The sequence below is a fragment of the Hipposideros armiger genome, unplaced genomic scaffold (assembly GCF_001890085.2).
Source record: "Hipposideros armiger isolate ML-2016 unplaced genomic scaffold, ASM189008v1 scaffold_460, whole genome shotgun sequence".
NCBI lineage: Eukaryota > Metazoa > Chordata > Mammalia > Chiroptera > Hipposideridae > Hipposideros > Hipposideros armiger.
Window position 1 is genome coordinate 957874 of NW_017731810.1, and position 14440 is coordinate 972313.

Below are 14440 nucleotides of genomic sequence, written 5' to 3' on the forward strand. Positions count from 1 at the left end.
ACACTGGCCCGCCATTCGTCCTACACCTGCCACCATCGGATGGGTCCACTGCCCATGTGCCCTCCAGTAATGCTGCCGCTGCTGCTGCTACTGGGATTCGGACTCTTGCCCAGCGTAGGTGAGTGAGGAATGTGCCCCTCGGAGGTCCCGGGAGTTTCTGGGACTCCTCCAGCTCTCCCTAGGGACCCAGGAGCTCTGCTCCCCACCTCTCTGCAAGGACTGCAGCTCACCAGCCCTCCCCAGGTCCCAGGAGCCCTACAGCTCCCAGCCCTCCTTTCTCTCGCTCACCAAATATTCATTCTTTACCAGGTTTCCAGGAGCCCTATTCCCACTCCTCCCCCAAAGCTCCCACTCAGTCGCTTCCCCCAGGGGCTCCAAACTACCCCAAACACCCCTCCACTTTCTGTAACCCTCTCCAGTGACCAGTTTTCCCCACCCACTGGGCCTGGGGGCCTGTGAACTGACTGGTCACTCCACCTGCCCCTGGGGTCTGAGGTAGGACAATGGCGGGGGGGGGGACATCAGATGTTGGGAGGAGCAGGGGAAGGAGGGGCGCAGTCCTACCTGGGGTCGGGGAAGAACATAGGTTGCCTTCTCACCCACTGCTGGTCTTCCCCCTTGGAGAGGTCCCCTCACTCCTCAGTGACTGCCCGTTTCTGGGGTGCACAGACACACACGCAGGGAAATACACAGACTCCACACCATGTACATACACACCCCCAGCCTCACTTGGGTCATGGACAGGCTCATACACAGACACAGGCAGAGATACCCCAAGGAGAGAGACACACACACACACACATCCTCAGGCCCACAGGAAGATAGGAAGCTTGGACAGCCTTGGCACTCCCAGCAGAGGCTGCCGTGGGCAGACAGAGCAAACAGACCCAAGAGTGACCTGCCCCACCTAAGCTGGCCCGGAGGGAGTGTTTTCCTTGGTTCCAAACCCTGTGCTGGGCGTCTGCCCCATGCTTGGGTTCTCCATAGGGCAGTGCCCAGGACCATGAGATGCCAGAGCGTGGTTTGGTCATGGTGAGGGACCTCTGGGGACAGCTGTGGGGTATAGGGTTAAGACTGTCAGGTATGCTTAGACTGGGACTTGGTGGGACCTTTTCTGGAAGCCCACTGTGTGCCAAGGGATCTGGAGCTGCCTACAGCAGAGGTCTGCTCTCAGAGAACCCCCAGACTAGAAGGTCACTCCCATAAGCCGACAGCACGACAGCAGCACGATGTGACAAGGGCTGCTGTGGTCAGCTGGGGGTAAAGCTGGAGGTGGCAGGTGAGTGAGTGAGGATTGGGTGAGGACCTCTGCAGCACAGGATATATGTGAGGGGTTTAACTGGAGGAACAGGAAATGATGAGTGGGGTCCATGCAGGGGGCACTGAGCCAGGACCCTGGAGAGGAGGGAGGGGCCGGCTCCTGCGGGGCCTCTGGGTTGAGCGAGGCCCTGAGTCTTATCTGCAGGGTGGTGGGTTTCAGGAGGAGGTGTGGACAGCTGGGAGCAGCACTCGGCAAGTCCTGGGAGAGTGAGGACAGGTCACCCAGAAAAGAAGCAGAAGTTTGGAACTGGAAACTTGGGTTTTTACGTTTTGTTTCTATTTAACTCACCTCTGTTCCCCCACATGAATCTGCTACTTTTTCCACTGAGAAAAAACAAAATTGGATTTAATTTTGACCTGGACTCTTCAAGAAAGTCAGTATGATAAAAACTTGTTATAGATGAAAAGACACGAAAGAGACGTGATGACCAAATGTAATGCATAAACCATTGACAACAGGTGACGCCTGTAAATTGGGGAGCACAGTGCCTGGTGCAGGGTGACGTTCAAGTGATTGCATCTCCTGCTGTTACTCTGTTGTTTTTTACCAAATGCCAGAGAGTAGACTCATTGCCCTCACCAGGAGGAGGAATCGCTCAGGGATTCTCTGATGCCCAGGTCACAGTGGGTGTGGAGGCTCCTGGCTCCAGGCAGTGGCCCTCTCGATGCCTCTGGCAGGCCTCCTTCCCTTGCTGCTAAGAGGCGAGAAGGAATGAACACTGGATTGGGAGTCAGAAGCCTGGGTTGGAGTCCCCCAGTCAGGCAGGTTTTTGTTGGCCATGTGACTGGGGGGGGGTGGTCATCCTTCTTGGCCTAGGCCTCCTCTTTCTCACTTGTGAAATGCAAGGGTTCCAGCTGTACCTACAGTGATGCGTCAGAGCCATGGGCCACAGGGCCTCCCTGTGAGGGAGGAAGCTGTGCCTGGGCGGTGACAGTAGGAGGAGATGTAAGAGGCCCTGAGCCAGAGTCTTGAGGGGAGGGCTAGTCGGGGTGGGGCAGAACAGGGACAGGGAAACCCCCATAGAGAGGCTCTCCTAGGTGGCAAGGACCCTGTTTAGCTCATCTCTGATGTCTAGAGCTCATCACAGGCAGCTGGATAGACATTTGATGCACAACTTGCAATCTGACTGCGTCTGATACTCACAAGGGCAGGGAACTGGTCTTAATAGTTAGAGCTTGTTGTATGCCAGGTGCTTTACGTGCATGATCTCCTTTTATTCTATGGAGTGAGTTCCTTTTACCCCCCTGTTTTACAGACAAGGAAACCAAGGCCCACAGAGCTTAAGTAAGTTGTCCAAGGGCACATAGCTAGGAAGTAGGAGGAGCAGGATTTAAACCTAGGCAGTCATCCAGGCTCTTCTCAGGCCGGTGACCTTCCCTGGGGACAGGGCAGACCTGACCTTCAGCCTCTAACCTTTGTTTCCCCCCAGCCTCCTTGAAGTCACATGTGCACCGGCGTGGGCTCATAGAACTGGCAGAGACCATAGACTGTGTCGGCCCCCGCAGCCCGCTGGCTTATGTGAGCTATGGCTGCTATTGTGGCCTGGGTGGCCATGGCCACCCTCTGGATGCCATTGACTGGTAAGTGCATGCTCGGGCCAGGCTAGAAGGTCTCCCATCCCTGGGGAAGTTAAGGCCTAGGAGGAAATAGCACATGGTATTACCTTGTAGTCAGAGGGCTTCTGGTAACATGGCCGGTGAGGCCAGATGGTGCCAGCAGTCCCCCCATACCCGGAACCTGGCCATGGAATCATTATTTTGGCTGAAAAAAATAACATGAAGTTCATCAGAATATAATGCACCAGGAGCTTCTCTGAGAACCCCTTTGAGTCTTTACTACAATTGCATTTCAAAGATGAGGCAACTGAGGCACAGAAAAATGAAGTAACTTGACTGGGGCCACATAGAGAGTAGGGGATGGGGCTAGAATTTGAACCCAGGCAGTCTGGCTGCAGTGAGGCCAATAATCACTGCGCGCTGCTACCCTGTGAGAAGTGGCTGTTGTGTGCAAGGCTGTGGACTTAGATCCTCCCCTGTCTTCCTCTCGTTTACCCTTCACGGCCTTCCTTGGAGACAGGTACGATGGCTATTCCCGTTTTACAGATGAGGGCCCTGAGGCTCAGAGAGGCATAGCCAGTCACCTATTTCTACACAGCTACTAGGTGGCAGGGAGCAATATTTGATTGTCTGCTCCCTAGCTTGGAGGATGTGATTGTCACTACCAGGTCGTTACTCGGCTTTGTGCCTTCAAGGTTCCTGTTGCCAGCCATGGCCTCCCACGCTCTGGTCGTCTGGCTCCTGTATATCTTTCCAGATGCAGCTCAGGCATCACCCCTCTAGGAAGCCTTCCTTGAATCCTGGCTGGGTGCAGCACCCCCTCTGGCTTCCAGAATCCCCTGTCCTTACCCCACATCCCAGCGCCTCTCACCATGCATGTGGCATGAGGTGGCTTGTCTGCCTCCCCCACCAGACTGGGAACTTGGTGAGGGCAGAGTGGAATCTGGCTGACCTCTCCCTACCAGATCCAGCTGTGGGCTCAACACAGAGTGAGGCTGATGGCTGGATGGAGAATACCAGTGAATGAATGAATGATAGGCAGGTATAATTGAGGGCCTATTATGTGGCAGGCCCTGGGCTGGATGGTGGTGACACAGGGGAACAGGACAAAATGGTCCCGTCCTCACAGACCTCTGGTCAGTGAGGAGGACAGATGTTAGTTAATCTCGCTAATGGGTGTCTCATTTTAAACCTGCCCTGATGCGAAGGAACCGGTTTTATGAGAGGGTATAACAAGGAGACCCTTATAGCCTGGGGAGGCAGGGGTCCTGATGACATCCTGGGAGTGGGGGCTGGTACTTGGACTGAGAACTAAAGGAGGAAGGGTGGATATGAAGTGGTCCCAGGCACAGGGCTGGACATGGGCAAAGGCAAGAGGCAGGCTCACTCTGGCAACAGAGAGGAGGTGGGTGTTGCTGGAGCTCAGGTACTCTGAGAGTGAAGCAGGCAGGGGCCAGGCAGGGCCCAGGCTCGAGCATGGCCAGGGCATGGAGGCAGTGTAGGACACACGAGTCAGCAGAATTATTTCCCAGATAGGGATTGTCAGACAAAGTTTGGACCAGAAGATGCTGTCCCCCTTTGGGTCCTCACTCACCCATAGCCCTGGCATGGGGAGATGGCCTGGAGAGCAGCCCTGCCTTCCCCAACCTGCTGGTCTGCCTGTCTGCCACCCATAGGTGCTGTCATCATCACGACTGCTGCTACCAACATGCCCATGAGGAGGCTGGCTGCAAGACCAAGGTGGAGCCCTACTCCTGGAAGTGTGTCAATCAGAGCATCGTATGTGGTGAGTCGCCAGCAACACCTACACCAGCCTCCCCCAGAGTCTCTGGGCATCCTGGCTGTAATAACTTACCATTTCTTCTAACTCTGCATAGACCACCCTTTGGATTTATCTAATATAAGTGATCTTTAATATTGAGCACTTACAAAAAAAATAAAGAAACCCATGTCTTTGTTGTCTGGGCAAGAACTGAAAAAGATAGAAACGACACTAGAAAAAAACAACTTAAATGTCCACCAGACAGGGCCTGGATACATAAACCCATGATGTATCTTCACTGTGGAAGATTGCAGCCTGGAGAAAGGATAAGGTAGAAAGAACCATATGCTGACATGGAAGGATGTGGAGTGAAAAAGCACATTCAATAAAGCACCATTTGTGTTAAAAAAAAAAAAAAAAGGAAGAAGGAAGAAGAAACTTGTCAATAGTGCTGCTATTTTCCATGGCTACATGTAGACATAGCAAAGTTCAGAAAAAGGTACGTAGTAATACACTCCAGATTGAGGATGGCTGGTCGTCTCTAGGGACCGGATCAGGTTGGGGAGAGTGATGGTAGATGGTGATTTCATGTTCTCTGTCACGTTCCCATTTTTTACAAAGAAAATGTCTTCATGAATTACTTGTGGATTGAAAGTTACAAAGAAAAGGAATACACAGCCTGATGTGTTTAAGGGTAAAGTCCACTGATCAGATTTCTCTGACATGCATCAAAACAAAATAAAAAGGTATATGGATGATAGATGGACAGGCTGCCTTCTGGTGCTTGGTATCCATTAGGGAGAGTGATTAGAATATCTCATTTTCTATAATGACATTGAGCATCTTTTCATGTGCTTGTTGGCCATTTTTATATCTTTGGAGAAAAATCTAGTCAAGTCTTTTGTTCATTTTTAACTGGGTTGTTCGTCTTTTTGTTGTCGAGTTGTAAGAGTTCTTTATATATTCTGGATATTGCACCCTTATCACAGACGTAATTTACAAATATTTTCTCCCATTCTGTAGGTTATCTTCATTTTCTTGATAATGTTTTTTTTTTTTTAAGATTTTTATTGGGGAATTGGGGGGATGGGAACAGTGCTGGGGAGTTGGGGGGAGGGGAACAGACAAGTTGCTGTCGTTTTGTTCTTCAGTCTAGTTGTGGAGGACGTTGCTTCACTGGCCCAAGTTGGCACCATCATTGCGCTCTTCCCGGGCGAGGCAGATCAGTCGCCGGCTTCTGGACAGCCGCTCACAGCGGCTGCTGGCCGCTTACGCTGGCTGCTGGCCACATACAGTAGCCCATGGCAACCCACTGCCACAGGGGCTGCAGCCTACGCCATCGCCGGCGACTCACGGCAGCCCAGCTCCAGGTTGAGCTGTTGTTCAGCATCTCAGCTGTGGAGGGCAGTGTCACTGGTCCTCATATGTGGGATCCGAACCGGGGCCCTCTGGCGTTCCAAGCCAGTTCTTAACCATCGCACCACTCGGCCGGCCCTTGATAATGTTTTTGATGCACAAAAGTTTTCATTTTGATAAAGCCCAGTTTATCTATTTTGTCTTTTGTTGATCATATCTTTGGTGTCCTAGCTTAAGAATCCAGTGCTAGATCCAAGATCATGAAGATTTACCCCTGTTTCCTTCTAATAGTTTTTATCATTTGAATTCTTATATTTAGGTCATTGATCCACTTTGAGTTAATTTTTGTATGTGGTGTGTGGTAGGCGTTCAACTTCAGGCTTTTGCATGTGGATATCCAGTACCATTTGTTGAAGGGACTCTCCTTTCCCCACTAATAGTCTTGGTACCCTTGTTGAAGATCACTTGGCCCTACATCAGGGGTCAGCAAACTTTTGAGACGGAAGAGCCTCCAGGGGTCAGCAAACTGTGGCTCACGAGCCACCTGCGGCTCTGGGTTCGTACATGTGGCTCTGAAGTAAAACTGAAAATGAAAATAAAACTTATCATAGTTTCATTTGTAAAAAATTTCAAAGGATATTCACATAATGGTGATTATGTAAAAATATATTTATGGCTCTTGAATAATTTTTAAATTGTTGTGAAGGACAGGATTGGCTCCTCCAGGGATCGGCACACTTTTGAGATGGAATGTACCCAAAGAGCTGCATGTGGCTCGCGAGCCGCAGCTTGCCAACCCCTGCCCTAGATGGATGACCTCTCTGGTCTTCAGTTTCTTTACCTTGAAGATGGGTGTTGCAAAGATAAAGAGGCTTATAACATGATAAGTAGATTGGATGGGTTATTACTGTCTCCCACCCCCTCTCCTCCCTCTCTCATCCTGATCTGAAACTCTCTCTGACCCCACGACCTCCCGCTAGAGAGAACTGAGGTTCTGGTGTGACTTTCCATTGACACCCCAGCAACTTGGTCTGTTCTGGAGGGGAGGAGGCAATCATAGGCGTTCCTAGAAAGGTATTCTTAGATATGTACAGATTCTCAGCCATATCTCCTTAGTATGACTTAGGAGCTGGCATAGAGCAAAGCCAAATTAATATGGAAATATCAGTGTTTAGGACTGAAAGTACCCCAGACATCATCTTGTCCAGCCATCTCATTTAGACCCAGGGAAAGAAATGACTTGCCTAGCGTGGTGGTGATGTCCCTACTACTGGGCACATTCCCTGTCCCCAAATTGCCCTCTTCCAGTGGGGGTGGAGAGGAAGTGAAATGGGCCTTGAATTGGAAATCTGTTGAAGGCCTTTCCCTTCTCCCCTCAACCTGCATGTTCCACTTGCCCCTAACCATGTAAAAATGGTGTTTGTAAAATATTTATTGGTGTTTCTGCTGGTAGAGTCTGTGCCTGTTTACAGAACTGCCCTCCCTGAACCAGACTAAGAGAACCAAAATATCTATTATGCATTTTTGGCTAAAAATATTCTCTTATTCTGTTTGGAGATATTCTGAACATAGTTGTTTACTTAATTACAGGTGTGGCCCATTTTCCATTTATGGGCCTGACTTAAATATATTAAAAAAAATTTTAAGCCTATAATAATATTTACTGGCAGGCCTTTATTTTAAACTTAACCCTTGGGAGCTATTTTTCTTTTAAAATTTTTATTATTCTTGAATAACATGATACTCTTGGGTTCCTGAGGCTATGGAGCAGTGAGACCAACTCTTGCTTTTGAAAGAACCTTTCTTACTGAGGGAGGAGGATGGGAACACAAGGGAAGCAGAGGCATTGGGTCAGGAGACCCTGGGCTGGAGTTCTGGTCCACCCCTTCCTAGCTCTGTGGCCTTGGACAAGTTAGTGAACAGCTCTGAGCCTCACTTTCCTCATCTGTAAAATGGGAATAATAAAGCTTAGATGCTGCGTTTGTGTGAGAATTGGAAACAATGTATGGCTTTCCTATATTCTTCCAACAAATTTGATTGAGAATCTACTCTGTGCCAGGCTCCATGCTAGACAAGACAGAGAAGCCAGGCTCTGTGGTCTGAAAGGAGGAGAGTGGGCGAGCGTGTCTTTGCCTAGTGCTTTTATAAGTGCTGAGTCGGAAAATAAAGCAGGTGAAGTACTATACCTGCTACAACTTGGATGCATCTTGAACACATGATGCTAAGTGAAAGAAGCCAGACACAAAAGGTCACGTATTGTGTAATTCCAATTATATGAAAAAACCAGAATATCCGTACCGACAGAAGGCAGATTTGTGGTTGCCAGGGCCTCAGGAAGGAGGTAATGGGGAGCGACTTCTTAATGTGTATGGGGTGATAGAAAGGTTTGGAACTGGATAGAGGTGATGGTCGCACAACATTGTGAATGTACTAAATGCCACTGACTTGTACCCTTTCACCTGGTTTAAATGGTCAATTCTGTTTTGGGATTTTTTTCCTCTATTGAAGAAAGCAGGCATGCAGGGTGAGGGATATTCTTTTATATAGAATGGCCAGGGGCCAGAGAAGGTCTCGCTGAGAAGATGCCATTGAAGCAGAGACCTGGGAATGAGCGGAGCCACGTGACGAGATGGTGGGAATGCATAGCTGGGTGGTTAGAGGAGCACAAGGAGCACGGTGAGGCTGGAGAAGACTCACCTCGGGTGCGAGAGGTAGGCGATGATGTCAGAGGTGGGCGCCAGATCCCCGAGGTCTTTGGAGGCTTTCCTCCCAGAGAGATGGGGAGCCGAGGCGGTTTGAGCAGAGGAGGGACAGGATGTGATTTGCATTTTAACTGAACCATTCTGGCTACTGCATGGACCATACCCTGGAGGGAATAAGAGGGGAAGCCAAGCCCTGGTTTTGAGGCTTTTGCAGTGGTCTTGATGAGCGGTGGCTTGGGCAGGCAGTGGCAGCAGAGGTGGTGGAAGGACATACTGGCTGGAAGGCGCAGCTGCCTGACTTGCTGATGGATGGATGGGTGAGGGAAGAGGAGCTGGCTGGGCTATGCGTCCCAGTCACCCTGTCCTTAGACAGCTCCACCCATTAGAGTTAACCAGCTTCTGTTACGTTTGGCATCTCTTCCTCCAGATTTGTAAGTACACACATGCATATATATATATATATATACATACATGTGCGCATGTATGTGTATGTATGTACACACACACACACACACACACACACGGTGCCAAAAAAAGTATACACATTTTAAGAAAGGAAAAAACTATTAAAATCATAATACTGAATATATACCGATGACAATAGATGAATACAAGTCACGTTTGACTTCTGCAATTACAAGAGGTGCTCAAAGTGGTTCCCATCAGCATGCAGACACTTCTGATGATGGTGAACTACTGCTTGAGCAACACTGACCAGTGTCCACTTGTCAATGTCACTTTTTTGGCACCCCCAGTATATATGTCAATGTATAGGTATAGAATCAATAAGCCTATCACACTACATATGTTTTCTAATTTTTGTCACTGACCATTGTGTCTTGAACACCTTGGGTTGACTGTATTCTTTTAAAGCTGGATAACAACCTAAGGCAGAGTTTCTCCGTCTTGGCACTGTTGACATTTTGGGCTGGATAACTCTGTTGTGGGGGACTGTCCTGTGTACTGTAGATGTTTAGCAGCATCTTTTGCTTCTGCCAGCCAGATGCTAGTAGTGCCACCCCCCTCATACCCTGACGTATGACAACTAAAAATGTCTCCAGACATTGCCAAATGTCCCCTTGGGGAACAGAACTGCCGCCCGTGGCTGAGAATGTCTGGTCTATGGCATGAATGTATTTTATTTTGACCATTTTCCCGTCGACCGTTGTACATGATTGCAGAGACGGTGGCTGTTCATAAATATTTATACACTTGTGTGAGGGTTTTTGTAACACTTGAGTCCTAGAAATGTTGGACCAAATGGTGTATTTGAGGCACTTCTAGAATTTATATGTAAGCAGGACTGGGGGGCAGCCTGAAAGGAGGCCTAGAGAACTTGTCGTAGGCAAGGGCATTTTGAAAAAATGTAAATTGTGTTTATTTGTAGAGGGTCGGGAGGGGGTAAAAAGAGACCTGGTAAAAGGTAGGGAGGAGGAAGGCCACTAAAGCCCCCACAAGCCACCTCCTTTTGGCACTGCCACTGAGTGGTATAGATATTTTCAATGTAACAAATATCGCAAGTTAAATCTTGAAATAGCCACTCTTTAAATTTTGTTGAGATTGTTTTTTCCATGATGAAAGCATCATACGGCTCAAAGCAGAAAAATTTGAAATTACAAAATGTAAAAGTGTTTTGGGAAATAGAAGTCCCATAGACGCTACTCAGACAACTGCTTGGTAAACCTGGTGTTTTTCCTGTCTTTTTCTAGTGCATATATGGTTTTTAACATAGCAGTATGTTTTGTACTCCTTATTTTTTTCTCTTAAGTATAAGCTGTTTCCCACATTATTAAAACTCTATTACAAATCCTGTGGTATAAACATGAATTGTAAGGGCGGGCACATGCCCTGAGCTGACATTTCATTCCCTTCCTGTGGACAAGCCATGAGGCCAGGCGTTGGGCAGGGCTGGGCTGGGGCCCTCGTCTCCTCATCCATTCCTGGATTTCTGTTCTGTAAGGTTGGGGTGCCAGTGGCACTGACTGCCCAGAGAGGACTGTGCCAGGGCCTGGCTCCACATAACTGCACAATAAACACAAGTTCCTATCGTCCCTACTTTTTTTGATATCCATTTAATGAATTATGTGTGGTGTGTTTTGCCCTTCCTCACAATAGTTTGTTCCAGAGTGTGGGAAGGTTAATGAATGGATTTAAGTGAGAATTTCCCTTCCAGTCCTCTGTTAATTTTTCCAGTTAGGCAAGGAGGAAGTGTCAGTTGTGGGATGATCTGTTACAGAGGCTAAACTTCTCTTAGACTGACAGCCTTCAGGTGGGCAACAGCATCTAACTAGACTTTGATACTAGAACTTTATCCTCACTGGCTATATTGTTTTTTTGCTTTTTTTTTTTGGTATCAGTTTCTTATATTTATGGTATAAAATTTTGGTTTCCATTTATGGCAGTGATAGAATTTCTTTAATGTAATTTAATATAATTTATTTATTTAATAGTTGGTTTATCATTTAAAAATGAGGGGATTTAAATGAATAACCTTGAAGCTGCCACAGGCCTGACTGAGTGGATTGGACAACCCTGTGTGCAGTCATGCGGATGAACACGTTTAATCAACTCAGCTCATGACGGGGCCTGGAAAGATGGCTGCCAGAGGGTGCTGGGCCCCTGCCTCCTGCGCGACACTTCCACCCATCACTGTGTTCCCTTCCTGGTGCTGCCATGCTCTCTGGGCGTTGCCCCAGGAGAGAAGCTGATGAATTTTCTGACTCTTCGTGCTTCCTCGTGCTAGGATCTCCAAGGAACTTGAGTATGTGGAGAGGGACCTCTAAAGATTAGCTGGCAGCTTGAGGAGGTCAGCTCCAGCTCACTGAGTGCCTCCTGTGTGCCCTGCATTTTACCAGCTTCGTCTCTTTCCATTCTTCCAACAGCCCTTAGAAGTAGGTACTATTAGTGTCCCCATGTTGCACCTGAGGAAACAGCCCGAGAAGGATGAAGTGATGTGTCTAAAGGCACATAGCTACTACACCCATGGCTGGGCTGGCTAACTCTAAAACTCATGCTTCACTCACTGTGCCTCTGAAATGAATTTGGAAAGATTGAATAGTAAGTGTTTTCATCCCCCCCGCCATTTATGTGAATAATTTAAAGCCCACACCGAAAGGGCAGTGGGTGGCAGGTTAGGTGACATATCCACAGCTGTCTAAGGCATTATACCCTCTAGATTAATAAGATACAACTTGAAGACAACAAAATCTTTCCAACCCAAAGTAATGCACCTCTAGTAGTGGAATTCCCAAGGTAGAGGGAGACTTATGTTTGGGTGGTAAACTTTGCATCTCTGTATAAGGCAGGCCCAGGATGGAGGGGAAAGATGGTATACACGAGCGTTACCTACAACCAGCTGTTTTTCCTGAAGGCGCATCTGAAAGAGACTTGGAGAAAGAAGGTGGCGACATGCAGGTGGAGCCAACCCTGACTGAGTGCATGGACAGTGCCAGGTCTCTCCCTGTGGGCACCTTCCATAGGCGTCCCAGTAACCCTGCAAAGTGGATAATGTCCCATTTTTAAATGAGGGCTTGGCTCATTTAGGCAAGATCACACGGCTAGGAAATAGGCGAGCAGGCATTTGCAAGAAAAAACGGCCTGGATGGTTCCCAGGCACCTACTGCTTATCTAAACGGATCCTCCAACATGGTGGTGTAATATTGATGCAAAAGCAAAGCCGAAAGGTCAATTAGGCTGTGGACTCTTCATCCGAAAACACTTCCTTGGCAACTTCGATTTCCTTTTTTGCACAATGGGGATCCCATCACCTCCCTCCTGGAGGGCCCGTGAAGATGGAGAGCATGTGGGTCACCTGTCAAGCATCACGTGGTCACCTGTCAAGCGTCACGTGCAGTTCATGGTCCTTTTTGTCAACAGCATTACTGGGTTCCCTCCTGTTTACCCTCAAGTCTCTGCAAGTCTGCGCTCTAACCACAGTTTCCCCATTTCTTCCAGGACCAGCAGAGGACAAATGTCAAGAACTCTTGTGCAGGTGTGACCAGGAGATTGCTTACTGCTTAGCCCAAACGGAGTATAATTTAAAGTACCTCTTCTACCCCCGTTTCTTATGTGGGCAGGACTTGCTCAACTGTGACTAACTAGCTTGACTTGAAGTTTTCTTCTGCACAAGGAAATAAAACTCCTTTTCACTAATCATCAGCCACATTCAGTTCTTTGCAGGGGGGAACTGAGGCCAAGCGTTAAAGCTACAAACCTGTGTTTGCTTTCTCTCCCGTCCTGGAAATTGGGGTTGGAGCCTGTTTGGTTTGCAGTTTAAGGTCAAAATCCCATGCCTATTTTATAAAACCACAACTGTGTTTATGCCTGTATTGGGTTTGGTACAATTTTTGAGGTTCAACCTTTACGAAAAGGCTGAATTTTGTCTTCTAAGCTGCTCCCGATGGAGGGTAGTCAGATGTGAACAACGACCTGCTAAGCACCTGGCCTTGATCTAGGTTCTGGGTTGAGGAATAAACAAGACGGCCACCCTTGTGAAGTTCAAGTATAGTATTTGTTAGCTAGAAAGAGTATTCTTCCCCATCCTACTCCACTTTTAATGGTTAGAATTTATTTCCTGATTACAAAAGTATTATGTATGCACTGCTTAAAAAAAAGAAAGAGAAATATAAAGGAGAAAAAAAAATCACTCCAATTCCTACAATCCAGAATAACCACTTTTAGCATCTTAGTGCTGTCATCAGTCTTTTCTATAATTTTTAAAAATGTAGTTGAGACTATATTTTATGATTTTTATAAACTTTTCTTCATATCATTAAAAAATCTTTGGAAACTCCATTTTAAATAGATATCATTTTAGATTGCCAACTTTTGGATATTGGTGATATTTCCCATTTTGACCAGGTATCATGGGATGAGGATGCTTATGAATAAATCTTTGCCACCCTCATCGCCCACCTTTTCGTTATTTCTTAACCCAGATTTGCAGAAATGAAATTCTTGCATCAAAGAGTCTGAATATTTTAAACAGACACCCTTTTGATGTCCCTAAGCCTGCTATGATTGAGAAGGTCTGAGGGAGGAGAGGCAGCCTGTGGCTCTCACTCTGAAGTGTCCGTCACTCCGGCTGGCAGTAAGGAGTGAGAGTCCAGCGCAGCCGTTTGCTCTAGGCCAAGTCTCCTTTGCCCTCCTCCCCAGAGCAGATGTGGGAATCACTCATCTTGGAAGCCGGATGTGGGGAGTAGGTGTGGGGCACTGGACTGGGAATCTTGACAACCTGTGGCCCAGCCTGGGCCCAGCTCCGCCATTGTCACCCAGGCTCCATCTCTTCATCTGGAAAGGAAAATAGTAAACCCACAAGGCAAGAGACCAGGGATGTGCAAATCCTGCAGTGTCTCCAAACCTGCAGTGCTGTCAGTGTGTCTGGCAGGTCACGAGTGTTGAGCAGGTAGTTAGGTCGCCCTGGGGCCTGATGAGCAAACACAGGAGGAAGAGAAACATTCTTCCTCCTTTCACTTAAGATGCCTTAGGGTGGCTCCGTGGCTCCGTGTTCCCCTCAGGCAAGGGACCTTAGGCATGACAAGTAGGTTGGATCAGGCAGTGCAGATTCTCTTCATGTTTTCCAAACTATTTTCTCGATACAGAAGTTTTATCTTTATAAAAAAAAATCTTTATTTTTATTTCAAGTAATTTCTTCGAACTTTGAGATGCAAAGTTTGAGTGAAATCTTCAAAGATACAAAGGATTAATGAATGAATGGTTCATGGAGTCACAAAAGAACACTTTG

The 14440-nt window shown here is 47.6% G+C and overlaps 1 protein-coding gene across 2 annotated transcripts in view; it reads left to right on the forward strand.

Annotated features, from left to right (window-relative positions):
- Nucleotides 1-12849, forward strand: part of LOC109395252 (group 10 secretory phospholipase A2-like) — a 24811-nt gene extending 11962 nt beyond the window's left edge. Inside the window, exons 3-5 of one of the 2 annotated variants that reach the window (XM_019666116.1) lie at nt 2751-2901; nt 4554-4663; nt 12068-12745. In XM_019666116.1, coding sequence (XP_019521661.1) covers nt 2751-2901; nt 4554-4663; nt 12068-12219 — 413 coding nt within the window. In that variant the 3' untranslated portion in view covers nt 12220-12745. Of the gene's footprint in view, nt 1-2750; nt 2902-4553; nt 4664-12067 lie in introns of both variants that reach the window. The other variant, XM_019666117.1, reaches the window with a different exon arrangement.
- Nucleotides 12850-14440: the final 1591 nt, after the last annotated feature.